Raw genomic sequence first — 27,321 nt, forward strand, 5'->3', positions numbered from 1 at the left:
ATGAGAGCGATTTTCTCCAAAGCAAGAGGCTTAGTTAGATTGAAGAGAAGGGAGCAAGAGTGCAAAACGCTCGGGGGTAATTTTAGGAGGCAGAGTTCAAGAAATCGATATGCGGAGTAGTTGAAGTGCAAAGGAGGTCAATTTGTGCAGAGATTGATTTATCCAGTGGGCCAATTTCCTTGAGTGCACATGGATCGTACAAGGAGGAAAAGAGAGGGTCGATTTGCTAGTGTCGATCGGGGGGGGGGGTAAACTTCTATAGGGACAAATTCTTTACAAGGTTGATTTTCTAGTGGGTCGTCTTCCCAGTGGGGCCAAGCTACAGGTTCTAGCATTGCATTTTTCTGTGTATTTTACTCCATGGGTCTAGGCCCATATTTCTTGAGAATTTTAATGAAGGAAAATTGTTATGGGTGTATACTTACCATTGTGATGTGATTGTTCTCTTTAATTTTATTTTTTGTTCCAAATAATTTTAGAAGTTAAATACCATTGATTTTATTTGCCAACAATTCTAAATTTTATTTAATAATTTTCTGGGAGTAAAAATTATTGAGGTATAAATAAATCTAGGTTGGTATTGGAAATTTTAACACATCTCTCATGATTTTCGGTATTCCCCCATGTCATCAACATTAAAATTAGCATCTTTAGCATTGCTCTCTCCTCCATTTCAAATCTAATATATGCATATGTTAGTGTGGATGATGACCCCTCAAGAGGATCACCATCATCAAAAGTGACCAGTTCTAGCACTAGTTCATTAAGATCCAAGTTGGCCAATGTCAACTCGAAATTGTTGTCCAAACCCATAACATCGCAAAACACATCCCACATCTTTGTCTTATCCTATAAATAAGACAAAGCTCAGTGTGCTTATACACCATTGTCTCTGCCCTAGACTACTCAAGCCTTATCTTATTCAAACTAAACAGATTACCATATGTCCTTTAATTCTTCTCGCAACAAGAGGATGAAGTAAACTGAAAGAGGAGCCTCATGAATAACAATTAACCAAGATTACTTGGGAGCGGGGGCGAGGGCGACATTTTTAGAATCTCCCAGTTCGAGAGCAAATCAGGGAGCGGATATATATATATATATATATATATATATATATATATATATATATATATATATATATATATGATGCATATGTGTCAACAAAAGCATGTAGAATTATGAATTAGATATAAAAAGCCTAAAAACATAGATTGAACCATATAACATCAATCATCTAGAAGTTATAATCTTCATCAACCACGTCCACAAGTTAGTAGCATACAACATATTGAGTCTCGCGATTCATCAATCTTAAAGTTTCAAGCTTTCAAAATTTAATATATAACATTTATCATCATTGATCACCAAAGTTGTACTTGTAAACTAAGTGTAACCATTACAACAAAGAATATCTAACATGAAATGAACTGTTATAAAAAGAAATTAAATGAAACAAATTTCAACTTTCACAAAGCATCATATTCATAATTCATTACCAATGAGTTATAATGGCCAACTTCAAACTTCAAACTTAAATTATCATATATTGTTTACAAAAAATATCATAATAAATATGAAAGAGTCAACAGTTATAAAACTACTAGAAATTAGAAAAGACAAGTAAATCTATTATCTATTGCTAATGCTTGGGCCTCTTGCTGCCATGAGAAATGTCTAATTTTTTAGTCTTGTTGGAAAATCAGGATCTTTGTCATTAATATCACCCTCTAAGCATTAACATAAGATAAAACATAGCATGTCAAGTCAAGATTTTGTTTGAGTGATGGGTACATTTTTAGTAGGCTCATGATAGAAGAGTTCAACAACCAATGTCACTAACATAAAGGTACATAGAGGGATTGGTGCTCTTGATTAAATACGAGTTCCATGTGAAAATTCCTTAAACGTAGGAATTCCTACTGCAGCACTGATGATATTTCTTCTACTTGTTAGATTTACATGAATAAGTTATTTGCAGTTTCCTAAAACAAACATCGAAATACATACACTACAGCCTACACCATTTAAATGATATGCCGAAACAAGAAATTGAACAATAGAGAAAGATACACACAAATGACAGTTATTTTTGGAAAAACGTCCCCGAGAAAACCCAATGTGGGAAAACCGGTGCAGCAGATCTGAGGATTTTATTATTAAGCTAAAGTATTTCTGAATACAAATACTGGATGCCTTCCCGAAAATCCAGTTACAGAGAATATCAGTGGGCAAGAGAAACTAGTGAGGTTTCCTCACTCTACACTACAAGTCCCAGTTGATCCGACAGCTGAACCAACGAGTCCCCGACTACTTTTGCGCTGCCCCTGTTGGGCCTGCATTGGCCTTTAAGGCTCTGCATCACCTCTGTTGGAGATTGATTTGCTTCCAGGAGCTTATTCCAGCCTTCCCGACTCAGAAATGTCAACCTCCCAGCAAATCTCGGACTTCTGCGTGGAGGCCTCTGCATTGCTCTGCGTGGGGCCTGAGTGAGCCCTTCCTGGCTCTGCGTCACCCTTTCTGGCCTCTGTGCTGCCTCCTCTATGTGTCTCTCTACCTCTCTGTTAAGTATCCTTGGCTTTGGACAAGATTCTCCACCCAAAACTCCCTTTACCCCTCACTGCATGATCACTACAAATCACTGCGCTGCCTCTAGATTAGCAACTCGATCTGATTGATCAACTCTCTATGTATCTTCCAAATGACCCTCAAGCCTCCTTAAATAATCTTCTTGTTTACATTCAACGGCCCAGATTAGAAGTTGATCAATGGCTAAGATCATTTCTGCTTGATCCTCGTCTTCTTCTAGAAGTTAATCTCACAGTTAGATTAATACCCATTAATTATTTTAATTTCCTAAGTTTAGACTTAGGGTCCCATTAAAAAAATTAATTATTTTAATAAAACCATCTCCGGGTGGAATTTCCCAAAACGCTTTTTGGGTTCTTTGGAATACATGTTCCCAAGCCTCCCTGCAAACTTTGAGACTTAGAGCACATCTGATTCTACTATAAATCAACACTCCCTCTTAGCGAGGAATGTGCTCTAGTAATGCCTCCCACTAAAGCATCACCCTGACTTCATAACATCGTCCTCTGTGTTGTTGATGTCTAACATGCTATCCACCAACTACTGCGCAAACGCTACATCTGTACTACTGCTGACCCTGCCACTGTCAACGCTGCATCCGTACTACAACTCCCTCTGAAATTCTGCATCCATGTTGTTGCTGACACTGACACTGGCACTGGCACTGCCAATTGCCTCTACATTGCAAATTGTTGGTGCTACTAGATCAACAATGGAAAAGCATCACAAATTACTGAACAAGTGTTCAGTATAGATGCATCTCGATGCTGAAGATCTGACTGTTGCTAGTCCCACGCTATCCCTTTAAAGCCACTGCGTTGTTGTTGTTACTGCATTGTGCCTCCCTGCACTGCTGCAACTTTGCACTACGTTGCTCAGACTTATTGTTCTAGCCACTGCATCTGTCGCTCCAACACTCCTCTGCACCAACTGACACTTAGTCCATCCTGCGACTACTGATTTGAGCTCCTGTAGCAAGGTATTGATCCGAGAGGTCGGCTCCTCAAGGATCTTGCCCATTTGTAGCTCTTTCGAACTACAACTCTAAATCAACCCACCTCCCTCCTGGAGGTATCTTGGTTGTCCTTTTTCCACCTCCACTGCTCCTGCTGCCCCTTCGATGCAAGGGCTACATTCTCATCCTCCTCCTTGGGCTTCGACCCACTGTTGCTGCTTCCGTCAAGTTTACACTTGACCAAGTCTCTCCTCAGCTCCTCTTGCTTGAGAGTTGCCCACATCTCAGCCCAATTCGGCAAAGTCGTCCTGCCCAGGATATTATGGACAAAGACTTGTCACTCATCTAAGACAGAATTGACGGCCAATCTAACCAACTCAGACCCTTGAGGCATAGACCCCACAGTTGCTAACTCATCACGGGTCTCCTAAATCTTCGTGAGGAACAGATCTATGTGCTCCCCCTTCTGCATTTGTGCAGATCTCAGTTTTTGCTCTAAGTACATCTTCCGCTGCTCGGAATATCCCTAATACAACATAGATAGCATCCCACATCTCCTTAGCAATCCCTCTACTAGCGATGTGACAAACTACAAGATCCTTTACTCCATTGAGGATCATTCTCTTTGCTTTCGTCGTTTCTACCTTGTACTTCTTCAACAGATCTAGATTTGTAGGCTCAGCCACCATGTTGTCGACATATGTCTTAAGGGAGTGCTCATCTAGAAGGAATGACATCCTTGCCTTCCAGATGACATAGTTGGATGCTCCGTCTAATCTATCCTGATCCCTCAAACCACTGGTTGACATCTCTGCCTCAAAAATGTCGAACTGCTCCTCTATGCTCTTACTGTTGTTGCTCAGCCAATAAGAGAACAGACTTCTTCGTGGGAAGTCTTCTGAGGAAAAGTTCCCTCACTGTGCTTCTCTTCTCTTCTGACGTCTTTTTTCCCAGCAAAACGGCTTGTAGAAAAACTATGCCCCACCAGCTCTTCCTCACGTTGAGACTTCAGCGTTGCTCCCCCTGCCACCACAAAATTTCGATCTGGAATCCCTTCCTCTCTATCGACTCACTCAAAGAGAAACTGCCTCGAAAATTCAACCCTCCGTCTTGGACTGCGCAAACCCCTCTAGGGATTTGAACTACTGCCTTTTAGAGCTTTTTCGATCTCCTTTTCTGCTCAGAGTTGGGTTCTCTGGCACTGTTCTTGTCTCACCTCACTGCTCTGATGCCATATGAAAATTCCTTAAATCCGAGAATTCCTACTGTGGCACTGATGATATTTCTTCTACTTGTTAGATTTACATGAACAAGTTATTTGCAGTTTCCTACAGTAAACATCGAAATACATACATTGCAGTCTACACCATTTAAATAATATGCCGAAACAAGAAACTGAAAAATAGAGAAAGATACACACAAATGACACAATTATTTTTGGACAAACGTCCCCGAAAAAACCCAATGTGGGAAAACTGGTGTAGTAGATCTGAGGGTTTTATTATTAAGCTGAAGTATTTCTGAATACAACTACTGGATGCCTTCTCGGAAATCCAGTTATAGAGACTATCACTGGGCAAGAGAAACTAGTGAGGTTACCTCACTCTACACTGCAAGTCTCGGCTGATCCGGCAGCTGACCCAACGAGTCCCCGGCTACTTCTTTGTTGCCCCTGTTAGGCCTACGTCAGCCTATAAGGCTTTGCGTCACCTCTGTTGGAGATTGATTTGCTTCCAGGAGCTGATTCCAGCCCTCCTGGCTCAGAAACGTCAACCTCCCAGCAAATCTCGAACTTCTGCCTGGAGGCCTTTACACTGCTCTGCGTGGGGCCTGCGTGAGCCCTTCTTAGCTCTGCATCACCCTCTCTGGCCTCTACGTTGCCTCCTTTGTGAGTCTCTCTACCTGTCTGTTGAGTATCCTTGGCTTAGGAGAATATTCTCCCGCCAAAACTCCCTCTGCCCCTCACTGTGTGATCACTACAATTCACTGCGCTGCCTCCATCTCAGCAATTCCATCTGACTGATCAACTCTTTGTGTATCTTCCAAATGACCCTCAAGCCTCCTTAAATAATCTTCTCGTTGACATTCAACGACTTAGATTAGAAGCTAATCAATGGATAAGATCATTTTTGCTTGATTCTCATCTTCTTCTGGAAGTTACACCCACAGTTAGATTAATACCTATTAATTGTTTTAATTTCCTAAGTTTAGACTTAGGGTCCTATTGACCACTGGAGTGGCACCTGATGATTATATGAAAGAATCCATGCCCAAGGATGATCCAGAGAACACTTGTACCATCAAATATTATTAGCCAACAGAGTTTTTTAAACTCTACTTCTATTTTCTCATCATCTTTCTTGTACCTAGATTCCACACCCTGCGGGGAATTGTAATAAGTGATACTAGTAATGATAAGTTTTGAGTCTGTAATAGGCCTAGGATGTTGGAACTTGATCAGCAAACAAGTACACCTTGGAGTGTTTTTTCATCTGGTTAATTATCCATTATTTTTCAGGGGTGGATAATTTTCTAAGTTTTTTCACTCACTTTTTACCTCAAAGTCGGGGTGACGGTTTGAAGGTTGAGCTCCTAACAAATCTTAGTGTCTAGAGTCAATGTATATTACCATACTAAATCATACAAAAAATTTCATGGAATTTGGTTAGGTCTAGGTAGTCATTGTTTAAATTTTTAGATTTTTCGCACTGTGGAAATTGCTAAAAAAAATGTATTTGTAATGTAATAAGGGATGCCTAGAGAAGTTGTATGGGGTATGAGTAATGAAATTTGCACTTCTCACCCTCAACTTTCTACTATGACACACTTTGAGGGGTTAAAAATGTGTTTTGAACCCTCAAAACCCATTTTTCCTAAATTTAGTGAGAAATCTGGCAATTAATTAAGCCATAAATTAAATAAATGGAGAAAAATAAATATCCACACACGCTAAATGTTTTGAAAATGAGGTGGAAAATTATGGAGTTAAAGTGAAGTCCCAAGGTGATGTGGACTCCTAAAATCAAGGAAAGGACATGTGCTCAAATAAAATCAAATTTCTGGGATTAAAGGAGAAAGTTGCTTACTTGGAAATTCGAATTTGTGAAGTTAATGCACATTTTAGAGGATTTGGGAGAATATTTGGTGAAGATTTTCGTGGGAAATTGTCTCCGCATGGGTTACCACCCATATACATTTGTCATTCTATTATAAAATTCGAATTTGGCACATAAGGGAAGAAAACGATGATATTCACTTGCCAAAATTTGAATTTTACACTTGGCATTGGAGCTTCATTCAACAAATTCGAATTTCTCTTTGGAATTGTCACCTCATGCCACTTGTTTAATCACTTCTACATTGGGATTGGCTCCAATGCCATTTGTCATTGTCATTTTTCATTGGGATTTTCTTCCGACTCTCTATATTATAGAGCCATGGGATCTCATATTTTATCATGTAATAAGCTATTGGGCTTGAGGAAACTTTGCCATTTTGTACTCGCATACTTTCTTAATGCAATCAAGTCTTTGGGGATATGTAGCTGGTGTTATCTTGGCATTATGAGGTGATGTCCTTTCATACTACTGCTATTGTGTTTAATTTCTTTTGCATGTTGAATTAATATTAGTTTATGCTTGTTATCTTGCTTGGATTGATGTGTGCAAGCTATTTTGCACATATTATTGATTTATAGTAGTATTCTAGGAATAAGCTTGGTAATTCATTTTAGGAGAAATGTTTGGTTTATCTTATTCATTATATTGCTCTAATCTTGTGCAAACTAATACGTGTTCAAGTGTGTGGGAAAGATCTTTTGTATTGTGTGTAGAAATCTATCTGAAAGTGGAAGAAATCTCAATTAGATCAACTCACTCCTAGAATCACAACGATCCAAGACTTGACCAATTTTTGCTTCAAGTTTTCAAGCCAATGAAGAGCAAAAGGGAGTTTTCTTAATCTATAGCTACTTGATCATCCATTTAAAATTCAAAATACTTCTTTGATTTTATTTCTTTCAAAGTTATATCTCTCATTCAAGAGTCATTTCTAAAGCTAGGCAAGGATGGGGTTCACTCCCATTACTTGAGCTAGTACTTTGTAAATTATATTCTAAGTTTAGTTTTGGTTTCTTTTTCCTAATTTTACACTGAAAATTGGTATTTTTTTGTGTTTTGCAGCCCATAGGCTTGAGCATTGGGCAGCAAGGAGCTTGAGGAGAAGCTTTGGAAAACTATTCACTCGTGTGTATGCAGGACCCCCTCACGCTATCCAAAGACTAATTTCTAGGGAGACCAAAGCACTTGGGAGAGAGTTGCAAACTCATCGAGGCCGTGGGCCTTTTGAGCTTGGTGAATTTCTTTTGGAGAGTTTTTTCCATCTTCAAGTTTGTTGTTGTTATATTTTTTGGGGAGAGAGTCTAGCTTTGTTAGAGTCTCATCTTTGCAAATCTCTCTTGTATTGTGAGTTGTCCTCTTGGAGGCATTTTTACCAGGTTTAGGCGCTAATAAAAGATAAAAAAAAATTGTTGGAGGGAGCTTGGGATTTTTCCGATGGCATCCCCTTTCCTCATTTAGAGGAGGGATTCTTGTGGGTGGCCTAATTTTGCTTTTAGTTTTTTCTTAGCTTTCTAGCTTTTAAATTTCATATTGTGCATGCTTAAAATCAATACATTTCACTCCACATGCAAATTTTTACTAATCTTGTATTTAGATTCCCACATGCATACGCTCCCAAGTTGTGCAAACTATTTCTCTCTGAAGCATTAGTTTAATTTGGGAATTAACACAATTTGCACTTCATCTAGGCATTTTAGTATAGGAAAGCCCCAAGCCTTATTAAAACTTACCTCCAACTTAAGTTGGTTGAATAGACTTTTAGGGACCCTCTACCTCTACTGACTCTTCATTGTGAGATCCAAACATTTGGGCGAAGATAAGGTCTGAAGACTAGAGTTCAATTGTAACTTTGCCTTAGCTCTAATTAATAAAATATACCAAGAACTCATTCCATCATATTTGCTTTGTTTGCAAAGTTCTTAAATTTCTTACTATCTTGATGGTTTAAAGTCTCACATGCAAATTTTATTTCAAGAGGCACTTTGGATGCAAACATTGTAATTCTTTTTAATTTTGCAACAAGTTTAAATTTTCTTGTACTTGGAAATTGACTCATCTTGTGGTTTAATTATTGTCATAAATGGTTGATTTCACTTTCAAGTACTATTATTTTGGGTTGCAAACTTAATTGCATGTTGTCATCTTGGTCTAACATTTGAGTTATTTTTGTATCCTTTTGAGCAAGACAGTTTCCATGATTTGATTTGTAGACTTATTCATTTTGAAACCATTTATAGTATCTTGTGCTAACAATTTATTGTCTCACTTTTCAAGGGTATTTTGGCTTTCCATTTGAAAGAATTTCACTTCATTTTAAGCAAATACAATTTCATTTCTTAAAGAGCAATACTTTGAAGGCACTGGTTGTTTATGTATTTCATGCTTATCTTATGATGGTTATTGCTCATATCAGTTTTTGCTTTTAAATCTTAAAGAGAATCTATTTAACTCTAACAATTCTCTTAAAAACTCACATCTCTTTTAACTTAACTTTTCATTAGGGACCACCCCCTTAGCTAACCTAGGAGATAGCTCAAATGGAGAGAGTCGAGATTAGTGTGACATCCCCTTCTCTGAGTTCTCTGCCACCAACCACACCTTGTGGGGTTGAAGGCTTATCTCACTGACTTGTAGTTAGGTGTAGGCGACAAGGTCAACATGTCCCATTAAAAATAATTAATTATTTTAATAGAACTATCTTTGGGTGGAATTTTCCAAAACGCCTTTTGGGTTCTTTGGAATACATATGCCCAAGCCTCCCTGCAAAATTTGAGACTTAGAGCATATCCGATGCTACCATAAATCAGCATTCCATACCCTAATACATGACAAAATCCAATGGAGACATTACAATCCTGAAATCCTGAAAAGCTAATAAGTCTGTTGGATTTTGAATGAGATCTAAAATTCTACTTTCTGCATATGAAATCCAATGAGTTCGAAACTACTCTAAAACATCTCAAGCCATTTCATGGTAATGTTAAAAATTTAAGTAAAATGATGATAAATCGCATGTCAATATTAGGGCCATAGGCTTGATCATTAAGCTGCTCCACTCAAAAATTATTTGTTTCTTTGAAAACAAAATGCATTTGGAATGTTACTGCAACAAAAAATTGCAAAAAAGGCCAGGGAGCGAAAATTTCGCTCCCGAAATTCGCTCCCGCAGCCCCATTAGTTGCTATCCAAGCATAGGGCTTCTTAGCTCCCTTGTCTCTAATCACATCATGGCTTCCAAATCTTCAACGCTAGTGGAAAACTATGCAAGGCATCCTCCATCTCATCATGGGCTACTCTACCCTAATATATTCATCTAAATGCATCCTCCCTTTCCAATAAACCTCAACATCAACGTGAGGAGGGAATGCTAATTTTAGCTAACAATGGTATGTTCTATGCTTAGCACAATTACTTTAATGTCCTTTAGCAGCCCAATGACAATTTCCAATTTAGTATTCAAACAACAATCACATTAATCATAAATCACATTAACACTAACTGTAGATAGAACACGAATAATAAAATGCAGAAGACAAGCCAAGATAAGAGGACACCAGATTTGGCAGATGTCAGGGAAAAACCCCAAGATGGGGAAAACCCTTTGATCAATTCTTCTTATTATTATATCAAATGTTTAGCGGAGATAGAGAGTACAAAAGTCAAAATTAACTTTCCAAATCAAATTCAAAGCAACCCTGTCAAATCTGCAGTAAACAACAGTCAAACGCTGCCCTAACCAAAAAGTCAACAATGGTCAATGTAGCAGCAAACAATCCTCTTTGGAGCTCGGTCAAAGGCAGTCAAACTCTCCCTTCAGAAGTGGTCAACATTAGCCCAAAACAGTCATGAAAACAACAGTCAAACTTGGTCAAAATCTACGGTCAGGCCTGCGGTCAACCCTGTAATTGATCTGCGGTCAAAGTCAATAGAATGCCTTGATTCCTGTGCCAATAGATGCGGCATGCCAAAAAAGAAATTTTGGCACAAAAACCGTAGTCAAAGGAGGTAAAATCACCCCTGGTCAACGCTAATCAAACCTGCAACAATGTCTGAAATTTTGGCCTTGCAATTTGTCCTTTAGCTGCCACACGTGTGAGGAAAAGGTATGCGCAATAAGTTGTATGAACCAATCATAAAAGGAGAGAGATGATTGTGTGAGTCAGTAAGATGCCAAATGAGGTTGGAGGTCTCTCTTATTTATACAAATCATTGAGGGTGAAGTGACATGTCTTTTGGCCTTCATGAGCAAACATGATGATGTGGCTGACCTTGACAATTTGCATGTGTGGGCTTGACCTCAAAAACATATTTTCCCTTGTCCAAATTTGATGATATTTAGGTCGATTTTGGTCCTCTCGAAAAGAGGAATTCAATGCAATCATTGTCTCCATCAAATGAGCTATCCAAAGTGGAATTTGGCCCTAGTTGCCAATTTTAACAGGGAATCCACATGAAGGTCCACCATTGTGCCGCTCATTGTTGTAGTTTTTAGGATTCAAGAGTGACCCAAGAAACACAAAGGTGTGAAATTCTTGTCCCCCCTGTTGACAAGAATATCCTATATGGTGGTGAGAAAATGCTTCGTTGATGTCTCATACTTTGGGCATTCATTCTAAAAAATAATGGTCCTCACAGACTTAGTCATGGAATTCCATCCCTTATAAGCCTCTTCTAGCTTGGGTTGGTCTGTGCTTAAAAATCACAACAAAGCAATAATAGGGTCGATGATCTTAATGGTAAAATATACCTTCTCCCACTAACCGTCATCTAACACTATATCCTTGACCTATTTTGAATATGTTTGATATGTATTTCTCCAAATATACCAAGACTATGAAATAATTATGGCCCCAAGAACGACCTTGACCTCCCTCACTCTCTCAGCCATGATGAATGAGGAGGAAAACCGCATATCTATAATCTTCAACAATGATAGATGTGTGTACTCTTTGAATATTGTGAGGTCATTGCTATTGTTGCCAAAAAATATAGTAGGCCTTAGAGAGGGGAACCCTACAAAGCTAACCCTAGGCCAAGAGACAACAATGAGGTAGTGGCGCACTATCACCACAACCAAAACTCCCTACTCTTTACGGATTTTCACCAATGGGAGGAGTCCCAGTATGTGAGAAGGTCACCTAATGGTATTCTAAGGTTAAGGTACAAGGTGACACGATGGGTTTTCTACAAGAAAGTCACAATTTAGGTTCAAGGCTCCAATAGGAGGCAATTCACTTTCTTGATAGAGGCCTATATGATGATGCACAAGACCTAGGGTTTGATTGATAAGTTGAGTGTTGGAGTAACCAAAGGTTAAGGCTAGTAGAAAAGGTTTCCAACAAAGTATATTAGCAAGTCCAAGGCTCATGAAACCTCCAAAGAAGCCTCTAAGTTGAAGTGAGACTAATCTAGGGTTCCCCCTTAGGGAAAACAACTAAGGAAAGAAAATTTATGGACAACATTGAGTGGATGCCCACCAAAAGGATAGATTTTGTGGCAAATGCAATCCCCTTGATGTCTAGGCTCTAAAATCTTGCAAACTCACCTTGCCTAGGGATTCACACCAAGCCCTAGTTAGCAAGCTTGACCTTGAAGGAGTTGAATTGAAAAAATAGAATTTATGGATAAATTGAAGCGTGATCACCAACAAAATGGACCAATCCCTTGTCCCTTGGGAGTATGGAATCTATGATGTGATAAATCGGATAAAAAGTTTCTAAGGAGGCTGAAAGTTTGATGCTCTAGCAACAAACCTCAAGCATTTATCTATGGAATGGACAATGGATTTTTCATGGGAGAGCTACCAAGAGTTCACCAATAGGAAATATATTCACATGTTATGTACGAGTAATGCATGCAACTGGTCATCTAGATACCATTCAATATATCTTTAACAAATTAGGGCACAATTTGCATAGCGTAGAAACAACATTATTCCATACATTAGGCATGTAAAAATTAATACTCAACAATTAGGTACACTTACTAGATAACATGATAAGTTTCCATCCATAGATCCAAAGAATAACTCCAAAGATAAGCAAATCAACTCCAAATATCAAAATGCATTCATAGATCCCAAGTTCTCCACAAGAAAGAAGGTTGAACTCAATTAAGGAGGCCGAAAATCCTAAGTGTTTGATGATGAATGATAAAAAGATCCTCCCTCTATTTAGATGAGGGATCCAAATTTCTAATTTAGCCTACAAGCCCCCTAAAATTATAAAATAATGTGCTACAACATGCTAGGTCGCAAGCTGACCTAGTAGCTATGAAATAAACTCAATATAACCCACATGTGTGAGTCGAAAAATAGAGAATGTGTTGACATCATGAATGCGCAAGCCCTCCTAGGGCTACTGTTGAGGGCTAAGGGTGCCATATGATGTGTAGAGGCCTTCTAAAATCATCTCCTAGGGGTTGTCCCCTAGGTCACTGTCAATCTCATTCTATGGACCTTGATTTTCATCTCAGGGCACAAAAGTGGTCTCATGGGTCTCCAAGTGGTCAAAATGCATGTCTCTTCTCCAACGCTAAGGGTTCTCAAGGTGGTGTAAGCCCTCCCATGTCTCAAAATGTGAGGCCATCATCCTCTAGGCCCTGGATCAACTGCCAATCCCGCATGAAGTGTTAAGTTGGCTAGGGGCATGCTATTTCCAGGTGCATCATCCCATAAGAGTCATCAACGTAGGGAAAAGTGCTAGAACATTGTGGGTACTGGAGGTGCCCATGGCTAAATGTGATGCTCTACTATAGCTCGAAAATCCATGGCTCTCAATGCCTCACCTATGGGTGTCAATATGCTCTTCTGAAGGATTTGAGCCCCAATTAAGTTGGCCAAGCCATGGCAAAACCATTTAACAATTACACACAATATTCAATGTCAACCTCTACATCATTAGGTATATTTAATCATTTTTGCATCTAACTGAAGCAAGCTTGCAAGTAATGGGAAATTTGACACTTCAAACAAGGTTTCCCTTCTAAAATCAAGGCTTTGAACTCAAAATAGTGTAACCTCCCTAGGTAGGAGTGGCTAATAGACCACCCTATTAGGTGTTTTCAACCCCTAAGGAGAAATGACAAGTCCTTGGTCCACCCTTCAATTGATAGGTGTCATGTGAACAATGATGGAAAGACTTCATGGCCAAGTGCCATGGTCAAAAGGACCAACTATGATGGACTCCTCATCTCGAGCGTATAGATGTGGGGAGAGATCAATTATGGATGCATAAGTCACCAACTCAACCTTTGTTTTTCCACCCCTCTTGTGTGCCTTTTTCTTAATTTTTCTTTGTATTATTGCTCATAGCTCAAGGGTTAGAGCTTGCTCTGTATGATGTATAGCAGTGATTACACCATTACTGTGAGGCAAATCATTTCCCACTAGGGGTTGGGACATGCAAGGTTCCTTCTCATAATGTGAAGAGTAACACATGCTCAGGCACTGGATGATGGCCATAATGAGTGAGGTAGAGCTCATGCTAGGGTTTTGCCCATGTGCTAATATGTATGTACTAGCCATCTTTTTCATTTTGATCTTCTTTTGTTTTTTCTTATGGCCATCATTTGCTTTTTCCTTTTATTTTAGCTACATCAACCTCCCAAGGCCAAGTTCTGGGCCCTATCCAAGAATGAGGATGTATGGTGCCAATCCCAAAGAAGTTTCGGGCCATAGACCAAGGTTGTGACTCGTTGTTCCCATACGATCCCCTAGATCTTGAAGGTGTAGTACCTAGGGACTCCAAAAACAGTGGCGATAGTACGAACCTTAACCCCGATACAAGGCCTCTCATCCCCTTTAGCTTTCACATGGGACTATTCCCCCTCTAAACTATTAGGCTCATTGCTTGGTGTTGGCCTTGTATCTTCTTCATTGTTGTTGTCTAACAACACCTCAATATAGTGGACCTTTCCCTTTCCCAAGCATTTGTGACTTGGTTCCCATGGTTCCTTGCAACTGAAGCAAAGTTTCTTCCTTCTCATCTTGCTCCGAGTCTCGTCATCCAACCTATCCTTCCCAACCCACTCTCTCTGAAATGGCCTCTTATCTTTGTTCTTCTAAGTGATGAGTGGTTTGGATGGAAATTTAGCTTTAGGTATTGCATCTTCCATGTCTCATGTCATGTGTAACGTGGTGGGTTTGAAGGCCTTGAACCGACCATGTAGTGGTTTGGCTAAACTTTTTGTGAATATCATGATCAACCTTTGTTCAAATATGTTTGTCACCATAACATCTATTCGCTAAAATTCTAAAATGTAAGCATCTAGTGTTATGGTTTGCTTGAGTTGTTCTAGCTCATTGAAGTGTATCTCTGAATCTTTCCTGTCAAACCAGTCTATCAACCTTTGTGTGAATTCCATGTAAGAAGTACTGCTGGAGTGTCCCAGGGTGATCAATCTGTGGTACAACCATTCATGAGCTTCTCCTTCCAAATTTAAGGTGGCAAATTTGATGACCTCTACTTACATTGGGTTACATTGGAAGCAAGTGTCTAACCTTTGTACCCAAGGCCTTACCGAGTATTTGGATGACCCATCAAAGGATGGGATGGATAGTTTCCCAACCTTGAGCAATAAATCATTGTTCTGTTGTGTGCCCCCTACTATTATCCCTTGGCCTTTTTCTGTACATAATGTTACTAAACTCCGTAAAGGTCATAGTTGCTCAAACACCCTCTCCTCATGACACATACTCCTGGGAATATTTTAAATACTCATTCTATTCTGGTGGTCCTTAGCTTACTACTCCCTGGCCATCTAGAAACTGGGGTAGTAGAGGTCTGCGGGTCCTACTGGTTGCCCCTGCGTTAGCTTGTACAGAGATATTAAAGGACCAAGAATATGGTTGTTGCTTTCCTTTGCCTGACTTTAGCTACCTCCATTAGATCCACTAGCACCATTGTTACTTGCATTACTCAGATTTGCCAAAATTTGGGCAAAATTTTGGCCACTTATTGTTGCCCTTGTGCCATCTATTGAGCCATATGTTGCTATCCTCTTGTTAGCTCACCCAAAATGTGTAGGGGGTTAATCTTTGGCTGTTTCTCTTCCCTGTCCACCATGATTGAATCTGTATAATTGTTGCTACTCTTCTTTTTCCTGACTATAATGCTTCCCCTATCCTCCAAGAGCATCCAAAAAACATATACTTGTTAGTTTTTGTAGCATCGGATGTGTTCTAGCCTTCAAATCTAGTGGAGAGGCTAGAATTCATGAGATCTCCAAAACCCAAAAATCGTTTCTGGAAATTCCGCCTGGAAATGACTTAATTATATTATTAGTCAATTTTTAAATATTTCCTAAGTCTAAACTTAGGGAATATGACTAATTAATCATAATTAATTAAGTTATGGTGTGAATGTTCTAAAAACTCACACGGATCGACTTCAAGTTAATCCTAGCCATTGATTAAGATCTAATCTTGGTCGTTGAAGTCTCAACAGAGGATTATAAGAAGAAGTCAATGGGACTTGGAGAAATCACTTCAACAGTTCGATTTCATGAGTAGATCGATTTCCTGAGTAGCAGCAATCAGTTATCGAAGGGAGATCTAGTGAGATCGAAGAAATGAAAGAGGAGCAAGGACAGTGAAGCCAAAGGAAGGATTCTAGTTCCGGTGAGTGCATTTGCAGAGAGGCAAAGAAGCCATAGAGAGGCTGACGCAGAGCAGCGTAGTAGCCTCTAGAGGCAAAGTCAAATTGCTAGGGAGAAGCAGAATTTTAGTGCCAGACGCTAGGTAGATGTTCTAGAGGCCAAGAGAGGCGTTTTACCAGACAATAGTTGGCCAAACGGCTTGAGGAGAAGTTGTTCCAAGCTGAGAGTAGTAGCAACTGTGTTAGGGTGAGGCAGTGACTGCGCAAAGGTAGTTTGGACGGCTCAATTTGAGCTGAGGTCAAAGCCCAGATTTCCTTGTGGAGTGAGGAATTACTCCTCACTAGATTTCCTTGCCAATATTTCTCTGTAGGATTACCAGTTTCGACATCCAATTGTACTCAGATTATTTCACTACTACATAATAATAAAACCCTCAATTGCTACACCAGTTTTCCCGGGTTGGGTTTTTCGGGGACATTGGTCCAAAAAATAACTGTTATTTTATGTGTGTGTGCTAGTATTTCTTCCAGTGTTTATGTCTTTCGCAGTTTATTTGTCTAGGTTGCAGTGTGATTGATTCAGTATTTGTTGTAGCACACAGTAAATAAATTGTTAAAATTAATTAAACAATTACAAGATTTATTTCTGGTCACTGCAGTAGGAATCGGGTACTGATTTTTCACAATACTCACAGGTTAGCAGGATGCACAACTCTAATTCCACTGTAATATCCCTCTTGGAGAGATTACCCTTGGGATGCAATTCTGAGTTAGGGTTTTCAACTTTTCAATAAACACATGAAAGAATTGTATTTCATAATAGTGTTGTAGTACTCATCAATCTATAAAACAATGATGATCTTTATTGAATACACAAGTAGTATAGTAAAGAACTCAAGCAATAGTTGATTCCACAAGCAACCACTATAAAGTAGTGTTGATTCAACAAGCAAATAACAAACTTACAAAGATCAACAGTTGCCTAATAGGGATATCAGCACAAACATGATTTCTAGGCTTACAAAATTGTAGCCATCCCCTTGCTACCAAAAAATCACATCAGTAGGCCCCGCTGCTACCCTGCACTGTTATTCACCCTCGCTGCCTTAGTCCCTAGTCAATCGACACCTTGAATTCAACTTTAGACCTGCTGACCACTAGAGAGGCACTTGATGATTACATGAAGATTCCATGCCCAAGGATGATCCAAAGGACACTTGTACTATCAGATATCGTCAGTCAACAGAGTTTTTTAACTCTACTTCTATCTTCTCATCATCTTTCTTGTACCCAGATCCCACACCCTGCGGGTAATTGTAATTAGTGATACTCGTAATGATGAGTTTTGAGTCTGTAACAAGCCTAGGATGGTGGGACTCGATCAGAAAACGAGTACACCTTGGAGTGTTTTTTTTTATCTGGTTATTTATCCCTTCTTTTTCAGAGGCGGATAATTTTCTAGGTTTTTTCACTCACGTTTTATCCCAAAGCCGGGGTGACGGTTTGAAGGTTGAGCCCCTGACACATCTTAGTGTCTAGAGTCTATGTATATTACTATACTAAATCACACAAAAAATTTCATGGAATTTGGCTAGGTCTAGGTAGTCATTTTTTAATTTTTTAGACTTCCTGCAGGTCAAAAATTGCAAATAAAATTGTATTTAACTTGTAATAAGTGTAGTCTAGAGAAGTTGTATGGGGTATGAGTAATCAAAATTACACTTCTCACCCTCAACTTTCTACTATGACACACTTTGAGGGGTTAATAATGTGTTTTGGAAATTCAAAATCCACTTTTCCTAAGTTTAGTGGTAAATTTAGTAATTAATTAAGCCATAAATTAAATAAATGGAGAAAAATAAATATCCACACATGCTAAATGTTGTGAAAATGTGGAAAATTATGGGGGAGTTAAAGTGAAGTCCCAAGTGGACTCCTAAAATCAAGGAAAGGACATGTGCTCAAATAAAATCGAATTTCTGGCATTAGATGAAAAAGCTACTTGGAAATTCGAATTTGTGAAGTTAATGCACATTTGAGAGGATTTGGGAGAATATTTGGTGGAGACTTTTGTGGGAAATTGTCCCCACATGGGTTACCACCCATATACACTTGTCATTCCACCATAAAATTCGAATTTGGCACATAAGGGAAAAAGAAAATGATGTCCACTTGATAGAATTCGATTTTTACACTTGGCATTAGAGCTCCATTCAACAAATTCGAATTTCTCTTTGGGATTGTCACCTCATGCCACTTGTTTAATCACTTCTACATTGGGATTGGCTCCAATGCCATTTGTCATTATCATTCTTCATTGGGATTTGCTCCTAACTCTCTATATAATAGAGCCATGGGCTCTCACATTGCATAATATTGTTACTAGCTATTGTGCTTGCGGAAGCGCTGCTGCCTTGTACATTTTCAGAAAAATCAATAAAAACTTTGGAGTTTCATTGATGAGGTGTTGCTCCTTTGTGAGTGTGATGAATTGTTGAGCATTGGTATAATTCCTTTTACTCGTGCTTTGATCTAATTTGCTTCCATATGCTCTTGTAGATTTGTTAATGTAGACCTACCTTGTATTGACATTTGATTTAGAAGTATGTTCTAAGTATAAAATGCTATAGTTGGTTTTAAATAAATCTCTAGAATTTCTTATCATTGTTTATAACTAAATCTATATGGAACTAATTCTTGATTGAAGTTTTGTAGAGGGAACATCTTGTTGGGATTACAGAATCAAGCGTGAGGGGAAGTCTTTGGAGAGACCAACCCACTCTTGATACATTTTTAAAGGAGCTCTCATTTGTTCTTTGAACCTCCATAGTCTTATCTTACAAAGTGGTTTTGCAGGGATTTCGGCCCATAGCTTGTGCACAAGCTGAGAACTTCTAAATTTAAATCTCTTTTAAAAAAACATTGTACTTTATTTCTTTCATTTTCTATCTAAGAGCTTGAAGATGGCTAAGCAAAGATGAGAGTTTACTCTCACTCTTTAGTTTAGCCTTTTGTAAATTATAATTGTACATATACATTTTATCTTGTTGATTTTTCCATTAATACTTAAATTATTTTGCAGCCATTGTTTCGATTGTTTGCTAACTCTTGTGTCGCAGATTTTGAAGAGCAACTTCCTGCAACATCTAACAAGTGTTTGCAGGACCCTTGGAAAGTGTTTGGGATTCGATTTCCAAGGATGTCGTGAGCCCTTTTGAGGCTTATTTTGGCCAAGTCGAGTTCACTAGAGGGCTGCCCATTTTCCTCTTTAAGCTGTGGGCATTTGGAGGAAACTCACACCTTGTTTCCCTTGCATAAGTTTTGTGAGATCTTGTCACTACTTTCTCAAGAAAAGAGGTCTAGTGTCCAAGTTTCAAGCAATTATTGTGAGGACTCTCCTTGAAGTATAATTGAGAACATTGAAGGGCCCTTTTCTCATTGTAATATTAATAAAAGATCTAACTTGCTTGTGGGAGTTTGGGATTTCTCCCATGGTATCCTATCTCCCCATTTAGAGGGAGGCTTCTCTTGGGTGGATTGACATTTGCATGGTTTAAGCTTTCATACTTCATTCACTTACATGCATGCTTTAATTGGGAATTAACACAACCTCACTATCACATTTCATTAAGTTAAAGTTTGTTACAATTTCATTTGAGCTTTGCATTTTCTTTCTCATTGTTGCTTGGAGCTACAAGCTTACACTTTACTTTGGGCAATTCATCATTTACATGCAAGCATTTTATATTCTTAACAAACTTTGATTCGTTTCCATTTACCTTGGTAAATTGTTTCATGAGCACTTGAATACATGCTTCAATTTTATGCTACATTGTTATCTTTAATATTGGAGCAATTTATTGTCATTGTCTATTTGAAACAAATTTTACTTTCAAACAAATTACTTGTATCATTTTAATTTATTGATGAAACACATGCAACACTTGTAAGCTAATTTTATTCCTCCAATTGAAGTTATAATTGCAACTTATGTTGAACACTATTTCATTTTCAAGCATTGAAAATCAATCTTTTTGAAGCATTTGCATGTATCATTATTTTAATTTGGGGAATTAACACAATTTGCATTTCATCTAAGCATTTTAGTGTAGGAAGGCCCCAAGCCTCATTAAAATTTTACCTCCAACATAAGTTGGTTGAAGTAGACATCTTAGGGATCCTCTACTCCTCTATTGACTCCTCACTGTGAGATCCATATCATTGGGCGAGGGTGAGGTCTGAGGATTGAAGAATTAAATTGTAATCTTGTTGTAGAGCTAATTAATAAAATTAACCAAGAGCACTTTCCATTACGTGACTCTTTGTTCATCAAGTGTTTCCTTTTCATCAAGTGTCTTGGTTTAGCACTTCCTTTCTTTTACATTTCCAAGTTAATTACTAATTTTTTGGTTCTGGCAAGATATGTTTCACATGTTTTGATTTATAAAGTTGATTATCTCAAAAGAATTTTGTATCTTACATATCTTGTGTTAACAATTGTTATTTACATTTCAGGGTTACTTTGTTTTCTCTTTTGAGAGCATTGCATTTTACTTTGAGCAAATATATCTTTAAATTGTTGAGTAAATTCCTTATAAGGCACTGGTTTTATGGTTTTTAATCATATTAGGTTGGCATTGTTATTTCAAGTTGTTCACTTCATATTTGCCCATAAATCCTTAAAAGTAATCCATTTTCACTATAACATTCTTCTAGAAACTCACATCTTTTCACTTAACTTTTCATTAGGGACCACCCCCCTTAGCTAACCTAGGAGATAGCTCAAACGGAGAGAGTCGGGATTAGTGTGACAGCCCCTTCTCTGAGTTCCCCGCCACCAACCACACCTTGTGGGGTTGAAGGCTTTTCTCACTGACTTGTAGGTAGGTGTAGGCGGCAAGGTCAACAAGACCTTCATTGCCTCCTGATTGTGGCCCTTTAGGCCACTTATTACCTTAGAAAGATAGATTCTTGGTCTTTCACTGCCTCAAAAAGTTAGATCTCATCTTTCGTTGCCTCAAGAAGATATATACCAGTCGTTTGTTGCCTCAAAAAGAAAGATCCTGCTCTTTGTTGCCTCAAAATGGTAGAGTCTAGCCCTTCATTGCCTTAGAAAAATAGACTCCAGACCATTGCTGCCTCAAAAAGATAGAATTGAGCCCTTCGCTACCAAAGAAAAATAGATTCCAGCCTTTTGTTGCCTCAAAAAGGTAGATAAAAGCCTTTTGTTGCTTTAGAATGATTGACACTAGCCTTTCGCTGCCTCAGAAAGAGGCTCCAACCTGAATTCTATCCTGTAGCAAGAAAAAATGGGAAGATTGGCTAGGGTGGAATATTTCACCACCAAAACCGATCAAAGACAAGGGTCATATAACCCTCCAAGAGCACTCCGCTCAAAATCAAGAACAACAACAATCCATAATGGTCATAATGACTCTCCTCCCTTCCTTATATAGTCTTTCTTTGGGGTTTTTCCCTCCTAGATTCAAATTTGAGTGACTTACAAGTTTCCCTCCATTTGCCCTAATTTAAATTTTATGATCTAATGGTACCTCGTAACATTACATAATAATTCTCCTTTTTGAAATGACTATAGCCTACGGGGTTAGATATGCTGTTATGTCCTAGGGAAATTAATTCAAAGAAGACATTACATCCTAGCATCATGTTAAGTGTTGATCATATAGGGCTACTGCTGTTATGTCCTTGGGAAATTAATTCAAAGAAGACATTACATCCTAGCATCATGTTAAGTGTTGATCATATAGGGCTACTAGCTAGCTGGGAGTCAAAGTAGGAGAAAAGTTCTCTTATGAATTTCTCATTTTTTGGTGGGTAACGTGAGTCACATGCACAAATCAGAAAGAAATTGAACTTACATGTCAATGGCTAGAATTCAACCATAAAGATATAGTGAGAGGTACAACAAAGTTATTGTAGGGCGTTGAAAGTAAAGTCAATTGGGTAGTCAACCCTATGAAAAGTGAAGGAAATCATACCCAAATGAACAGATCACAGCCATCTTTTGGTTCCTGCCACTACGCTAAATTTTTGTTAATTGTAGCTTTTTGTCTTAAACTTCTTAAACAATATGGATAATGTTAATTGTAACTTTTTGCTTTAAACTTTTTAATAAATACTCATAAAATGTTGACTGCGATACACACTATGAGAAAAAAATTGCCATATGAAAAAAACTCCCTAGATACATTTAGGGGTCCTTCACATTTCATACCAACGGCTTCTTATGTTGGCCCCTAAGGGCCAAAACACGTTAGGGGAAAAATACACATGAAAGGCAATGCGCCTCAAATTTTCCCTGAAAATTCCTCATGAAAAATGACCATGCACATTGACTGCAATTGTAATAACAGTCAGCTTAATATTTGATACTTTATCATATCTTTTTTTTTAAGCTGGCATTTAATTTAACCTTGGGGGTGACTCCCCCTCCAAATGTTGGATCAAACAAGCCCCTTATGAGTTTGAATGGTATGCCATACAAAAACTCCAAAAATATCATTTAAACAGAGTGAAGGCGGTAATAGCCAAAGGCTGCAAGAAAGTTTCCCCAAAACTCTACCTTAAGGTAAGTCTGCATTTTTCAGTTTGATCATTTTCCTCGTCTGAAGTTCCTCTTGCATTTAGGCCTTGCATAGGATATTTTCTTGTTTTGCATCGGTATATGCATCCTGACGTGTGGGTACCCGAAAACAGGGACACATCATACGATATACTGAACATCCCAGAACGGGTACCGGATGTCTCTAAATACACCCCAAGACAGCCCATCCACCTGAAGCGTTTCAAAGAATAAGAATAACGGAAAAAATAGAAATGTAAGCAAAACGCAGGAAAGGAAAAATCATCCAGGAAAAAGGGGAAAAATCTGTAACAAGTCAAATTCCAACTCACAGAAGCCTGTTACACCCCCGGACCGAGAGAGGGAATTCTCAATTTGATTCATTTTTCATCAATTGGGTGATCTTCCCCGATGAGGAATGGAATTGTACTTCCTCAAAATAACACCTTTTTTTGTCGTTTTATAATGGACAGCATTGGGTCAGCTAGGGGCCATTTTTACATAGTTGGCGGAATATGTATACAATATGCTAATGGAATACAAACACGCTGCTCAAAAAGCAAGCAAGAGATAATTTGAGCTCACATGCACAAATTTTAATTGCCATTCGAGGGCCATATACTCAGATCTCGCATGCAAGAAAGACAAATGAAACAATAAATTTTGGAAAAGAAATACAGTAGTTTCTATTCAAAAATAAACTATCATTGCATTGAAGAATAGCAATACCCAACTAAAGTGAGGAAAGAATCCCTTGTCATAGGTACCTGGAAAAAATGGTAATTTCAAAGGAAGAAGTGGGCGCAACATGCCTTTTTGCATTTTCCAATCAACTGGATTCAAACTGGCTGCTTCTAGTTTCACCAACAGTTCATCTTTCTTGGGAGTTGCTATCGGAATCTCTACATGCTGCAATTAGCGACAAGCACAGAAAGAAACTGTGATACAACGTGAATGGAAGAGACATAAAGCATCGTATGATAACATAGAACTAAAGTTAATTTTTAACATTGATTACACATTCCCAACACATTCAAACTACCATACCAACTCGGAGATAGTAAAGTATTGCGCTCTCCAATACAGCACTGTTATTTTTCTGATAACTTCAACTTGGGAGATTGTCTTCAGCACAAAGCAGACATTTAACTTAAATGAAAGGCAGAACAGGAGTATGCGTAATACCATTTTATTAGAAACTAAGCTTGTAACCTCAAAGATAAATAGAAAGATGAGACTTGCGACATGAGATAAACGGGCTAGTTTAAGACACAATCATGATAGATTGAGCAAAATTGAACCTTCTCTGGCCTTTTCAACAGGTTCAAAGTTCAAACCAGTCTTAAAATGATAATATTTTTTTTAATATAAATTTTAAATTTGTTGAGTATGTTGTCATTGATGTCAAAACGTGTGCAGCAGATGCAGGATGTCATCATTGATGTTTGGCATGGATGAGATGATGTAGTAATGAAACCCTAGCTCTAGGGTTTGGATTCTCTGGACAATGTTCATACCTCGCACTTGTGGAAGGTTTTTGAAGAAGCAGGTCCTGAATTTGTCTTGAAGACCCTCGCCAATGCATTCTCCTCATCACGTTGATTCTGTTTATATGTGGAGTGTCTCGTTGGCCTTCACGGTTTGAGAAATATGCTTAGTCTAAGTTGGTGCACCCAATTTGTGGCTCAAAGCCCAGGATTGCTGATGTGGCAGCGTTCAGTTGGCTTAGGCAAATGAAGCATGAATGATGTGGCAAATTCTTCTCAAGAGGTCAAAAGAAATCTTCAATAAGCGTTAACTTAAATATATTGTGGCCTAAGATTTTGTGGCATCAAGCATTAAAATTCAAATAAATTTGAATTTTCCACAATTCAAAATTAAATTTGGGCTGCAAAATTAAATTTGAATTTTTAAGTGTTTCCCTCCAAAAGGCACAAGTTGCCCTGTCCTTCAAAGGTCTATTCGAGTCCTATAAAAGGGAAGTATGTCCATCCTCTAAAAGATATCATCAAAATTATTCGACCTCTCTGAAATACATCTTCGACTCTGCGTAGTAATGTTGAGAAGGTTTTGCATTGGGTTTGAAGTTATGATTTTGGGTTAGGGCTTTCTTAACTTGAAAAGGGTTTCACTTTAACTGTCTTTCAGGTGGGTCTTGTTGGAGGTCTTCTACCACAATTTCAGCCAAGATCTGGATAGCATATTCTATCTCTACGGCCTAGTGAAGTATCACTGCTCTGATCCATCTTGGAGGGTTTGCTGCAATGTTTAATCATTGGATCTGGTTTTGGTCTCTGTAGTATCACTCAGCACTTACTGTAACTCTAACCTGAGACGCATTTATAGCATCACCAAAATTTATCTGCGGCAAATCTGAAGCATGTCACATGTCTGAGGTAGAAAACCAACCGCATCAGATGATTGTGAAAAACTGGAAAGTTTTGGGGTAGTGATTTATTATATGGGTCTCATTGGTGGTATTCGCTGTCTGAAGGAACAATGTTCAGCCTGTGAAACGACAATAGTAGCATTCTTGGCCTACATCTTGTAGTATTGTTGACAAGTGGCATATTATATGCAGACCTTATTTCACTATTCTGTTGCAGACCTAAGATAGCTCTCATACTTGCCTTGAAGCTCGAACCTGTCAATTGCCTGCGGTCTTGGACTTCTGAAACAAGTTTGTTGGTTTATACATTATAGAAGAACAGTCTTAATGCCCTAATTTTGACTAGTGATATTTCTCTGTTTGAAAGGAAGTGACAGCATGACCTTTATGACCTCTGCGGCGTACACACCATATCTTGTGCTCCTGACATAACTAGCGTGAAGACCATCTGTTGAAGATTAAGATCTGAGCTCTAAGTGCGGAATCATCAATGAAGGATCAAAACATGACTGAGATTGTCTTGACCATATTCTGAATTGCATTCCACACAGCCTTTGAATAATTGCGACTTGACTATACTTCTGGACTGATGAAGCCTTAGCATTGAGAACAATTTGTGGAACCATTCCAGACCTGTATTTTTTATCACTCTAGCCCTAATCCTATGGAATTGTGGATATAACAGAGAATGTTGAAGATGTTGAGAAATCTAGGGCATCAATAGTTAGGAGATTTCTCTACTTATGATAATTTCTTGTGATAGACATTTTCCTTCTTGATATGATCTTTTCTAATTGAGTTATTATTGTGTTCTTTTTATCAAGACAACTACCAAATCATGAACAATAAAGAGACAAGAGACACAGCATATAGGCTTGTCAGCCAAGGCCAAAACCTCACTCTTTGAGAGGAAAACCCAAACGAAATTATTCTTATAGATCTTCAATCGACAAATACCAAGACCATGACAAACACCCTTGACACTAGAGTCCTCCCAAGACCAAGTCACTAGCCTTCTCTTCAACGCTGCTCTTCCTCTTCCTCTTCTCGGCTTCTTTCAGAATTTTGGCCTCTCCTTGTCATTTTGCAACTCTTTTCTTGATGGCAGAAACCCTAGATCAGATTTGTTCCTTGAATAGTCTCTTCAAAAGAGAGAGACTCTTTCTCTATCTTACTCGACTTCCTTCAACGAAGTTTTCCACCCAAACAAGTGTACCTAAGTATGACTGCAATCTTCAGCCTCTTCTTGCCAACTTCAGACCTGCAACCTTCACAAGGGGGAGAATATAATATGCCCAAAACAATCCTTAATGATGCTTCTCTCCTTCGCTAACCTTCCTTCATTCTTCGTTGGATTAGAGGCTTCTTCTAAGATGTATTGTGCACTTCATATTGAACACTTGGTTCACCGAAATTTATTTCCTTCAAATGAGGTCGAGCACTGCTATATATACTTGTTTGGCCATGTCCTTTAGGCTAGCATGATCTCTGGAGTAGGTTGACTTCATCTTCTAGGATTCTCCTTGTTGAACACTGGAGTGCCACTTGATGATTATATGAAGACTCCATGCCCAAGGATGATCCAAAAGACACTTGTACCATCTAATATCGTCAGTGAACAGAGTTTTTTAACTCTACTTCTATCTTCTCATCATCTTTCTTGTACCTAAATTCTACACCCTACGGGGAATTGTAATAAGTGATACTAGTAATGATGAGTTTTGAGTCTGTAGCAGGCCTTGGATGTTGGGACTCAATCAGCAAACGAGTACACCTTGGAGTGTTTTTTTTATCTGGTTAATTATCCCTTCTTTTTCAGAAGTAGGTAATTTCCTAAGTTTTTTCACTCACGTTTTACCTCAAAATCGGGGTGATGGTTTGAAGGTTGAGCCTTTGACACATCTTAGTGTCTAGAGTCGATGTATATTACCATACTAGATCACACAAAAAATTTCGTGGAATTTGATTAGGTCTAGGTAGTCATTTTTTAATTTTTTAGATTTCCCGCAGGTAAAAAATTGCAAATAAAATTGTATTTAAATTGTAATAAGTGTAATCTAGAAAAGTTGTATGGGGTATGAGTAATCAAA

The 27,321-nt window shown here is 38.4% G+C and overlaps 1 protein-coding gene across 7 annotated transcripts in view; it reads right to left on the minus strand.

The window, feature by feature from the left end:
* The window catches only part of LOC149242812 (UV-B-induced protein At3g17800, chloroplastic-like), a 271,800-nt gene that overhangs the window by 186,439 nt on the left and 58,040 nt on the right, over positions 1-27,321 (minus strand). For 5 of the 7 annotated variants that reach the window (XM_089374365.1, XM_089374364.1, XM_089374360.1 and 2 more), the window contains one exon: positions 23,610-23,751. In XM_089374365.1, coding sequence (XP_089230491.1) covers positions 23,610-23,751 — 142 coding nt within the window. The remainder of the gene's footprint in view (positions 1-23,609; positions 23,752-27,321) is intronic. The other 2 variants (XM_089374367.1, XM_089374366.1) reach the window with 1 other exon arrangement.

This window comes from Pinus tabuliformis, chromosome 8, assembly GCF_031772625.1.
Source record: "Pinus tabuliformis cultivar Carrire ecotype Pingquan chromosome 8, CPIR1, whole genome shotgun sequence".
Classification (NCBI taxonomy): domain Eukaryota; kingdom Viridiplantae; phylum Streptophyta; class Pinopsida; order Pinales; family Pinaceae; genus Pinus; species Pinus tabuliformis.